The 2,397-nt window shown below is 38.9% G+C and overlaps 1 protein-coding gene across 1 annotated transcript; it reads left to right on the forward strand.

The window, feature by feature from the left end:
• The first annotated feature begins 1,375 nt into the window (after positions 1-1,375).
• Positions 1,376-2,188, forward strand: LOC145665952 (uncharacterized). The gene has a single exon (XM_081733057.1). It carries the CDS (start codon positions 1,376-1,378, stop codon positions 2,186-2,188), a length of 813 nt encoding a protein of 270 aa, XP_081589183.1.
• The last annotated feature ends 209 nt before the right edge of the window (positions 2,189-2,397 follow it).

Below are 2,397 nucleotides of genomic sequence, written 5' to 3' on the forward strand. Positions count from 1 at the left end.
GGTCATCTGTATCAACATGTGTTGAAGGTCAAGAAGAAACTAAACGTCAAACATCTGTTTTCCACCATGTTGGTGTTGATTTCCACCATGTATCAGACCTTGGCGATGCAAAACCCGCTCAGCCGCATCTTGCAAATTTTCCAGTTTCCAGCATTTCTGGTTCAATTCGACGATTTCGTCCAATGTGGTACGAAACGTGGGACTGGCTCCAGTATTCTGTTATGTTAGATGCTGCCTTTTGCTTCCCATGCGTCAAGACACAGTGATCCCTGATTTGTGCAGAATGGTTTCAGAGACTGGAAGCATGCAACCGAGAAAAATAAGGGAGTTTCTTGTCACGCCGATTCTGAAACTCATAGGCATGCTGTGGCTTGCTACTTGGAGCAACGGAAACGTGAGGACTCGGGCGAAACGGTCGGGAAGAAGGTGTGTAGTGATGTAATTGTGAATAATGGGTACTATGTGAAAAGTGTACTATGGAAGTTATTCAATTCTTGGCCGTGAATCAGTTGTGCTTTAGGGGAGATTCTGGGTGTGAGCAACTCGGAAAACAATCAAGTGGTTTGTTCTTAATTTTTTTTTTTAATTTAGTATTCGTAAAGATCCGAAATTAGCAGAAATTGTCAAAACTATCCATGCCAATGCAACATACACTAGTCCGTATATTCAGAATGAGATAATTCATTTTATGGCAGAATCAGTTAAGAGGAAAATAGTAAATGAAGCAAACGAAAGCACATTTTGTTCATTACTTGCAGATGAAACCAGAGACAAGCAACGAATCGAAGATTTATCTGTCGCAATTAGGTACCTTGTGAGTTTTAAAGTGCAAGAAAGATGCGTAGCTATACTGAAGTTGGACAAACAAGCCAACTGCCAGCATTAAGAACGCCATTTTAGATTGTTTAAGAACAGTAGAATTCAAAACCGACACGATAATAGCACAGTGCTATGATGGAGCACCTGTAATGAGTGCACAGAAAAATGGAGTGCAAGCTCTTTTGTCTGAGGATTTGAAGAGGAACATTTTGTTTGTTCACTGTTTCAAACACCAATTACATTTAGTTATTTATAGAGCCATTGACACAATTTCTGAACTGAAAGAGTTCTTTGATATTTGTCAATAACTACATTACTTTTTCAGAAAAGGACGCGTTGCAGCAGATTACGCAGGAAGGAGTTTAAAGCGATTGTTGGAACAACGTTGGACTGGACATCTTGACACAGTGACTGTAATTCATGACGACAGATTTCACATATTAAGCGTACTGATGGCAATTTAAACTTCCTGTGAAGAACTTCCTCATTGAAAGTTGAAGCTACCGGTTTACTACATCAGATCTCCACTAAAACTTTCTGTTTCCATACTGAGCTCATGTTCAGGGTTCTTGGATATCTAAAACTTACAGACGCACTGCTACAAAGAAGAGATTTGGACATTGATGCCACTGTGAAGTTAATAGGATCGGTAAGGGAACAGCTCACGTCTTGCCGGCAAGACGAAGGAATATTTGAAAATATCCTTCAAGATGCAATGAAGGCATATGCCTTAAACAGTTCGATTCAGCAACCATTGAAACGCGAATGCACACTCCCAAGTCGCTTAGCTGATTCGGTTGTTGATTTGGAAGGCATAAATTTGGAGAAGGGAAAGGAAGACGGGAAGGTGCTGAAAAGATTATTCTGCGAAGTTCTCGATATCTTCGTCGAAGAAATTCGGAGCAGATTCAGTGAGACAGGGACAGCTGTGATTGGTGCTATTCACCATTTACTGAGCGAGAAAAGAAGTGAAGAAACTTTGAAACCTCTGTGTGGTGTTGTAAAGTACAAAGACCTGCATTGCAAAGTGCTCCAGAATTTGAAGCAGGAAATAGATCTAGCAAATCGACTGATCAAGACATCATCTCTGGAAGAGCTCACAACACAAATTGGAAAATATGGCGAGGCTTTCCCGGGCCTAAATATGCTTAGAGAAGTTGCTCTAATTATTCCGTCTTCTACGCCCACGGTCGAAAATTGCTTTTCACATTTGACAGCTCTCCTTCGACCTCTACGTCTGTCTATGGGACATGAAAGAAAATCGGATCTCGTTCTCCTGGCTTACAACAAAGATATTCTGCGTGCACTAGATCTAGACCAGCTTGTAATTGAATTTGCGAAGTGCTCACGTAAACTCCTTTTGATGTAATTACTCACATAATGACTGTAGAAAATATTTATTTTACTTATGTCAGGGTTGTTTCTTAATTTTTATACATAAAAATATTCCATAATCTACTTGTAATAAAAGTATTGTAGTTCCAAAATACTATAATTTAGATAACAGTTAATAAATGTTCCTAAATTAAATTATTATTTTTTACTTTTAGTACTACTTAGTGTATTAAAATATATATT

The sequence above is a fragment of the Thermobia domestica genome, chromosome 12 (genome assembly GCF_964235325.1).
Source record: "Thermobia domestica chromosome 12, izTheDome1.hap1.1, whole genome shotgun sequence".
NCBI classification, from domain to species: Eukaryota; Metazoa; Arthropoda; class Insecta; order Zygentoma; family Lepismatidae; genus Thermobia; species Thermobia domestica.

What these genes read in the sequence shown, in the direction of transcription:
- LOC145665952 (XM_081733057.1), top strand. Translation starts at nt 1,376, where the DNA reads ATGTTCAGGGTTCTTGGATATCTAAAACTTACAGACGCACTGCTACAA.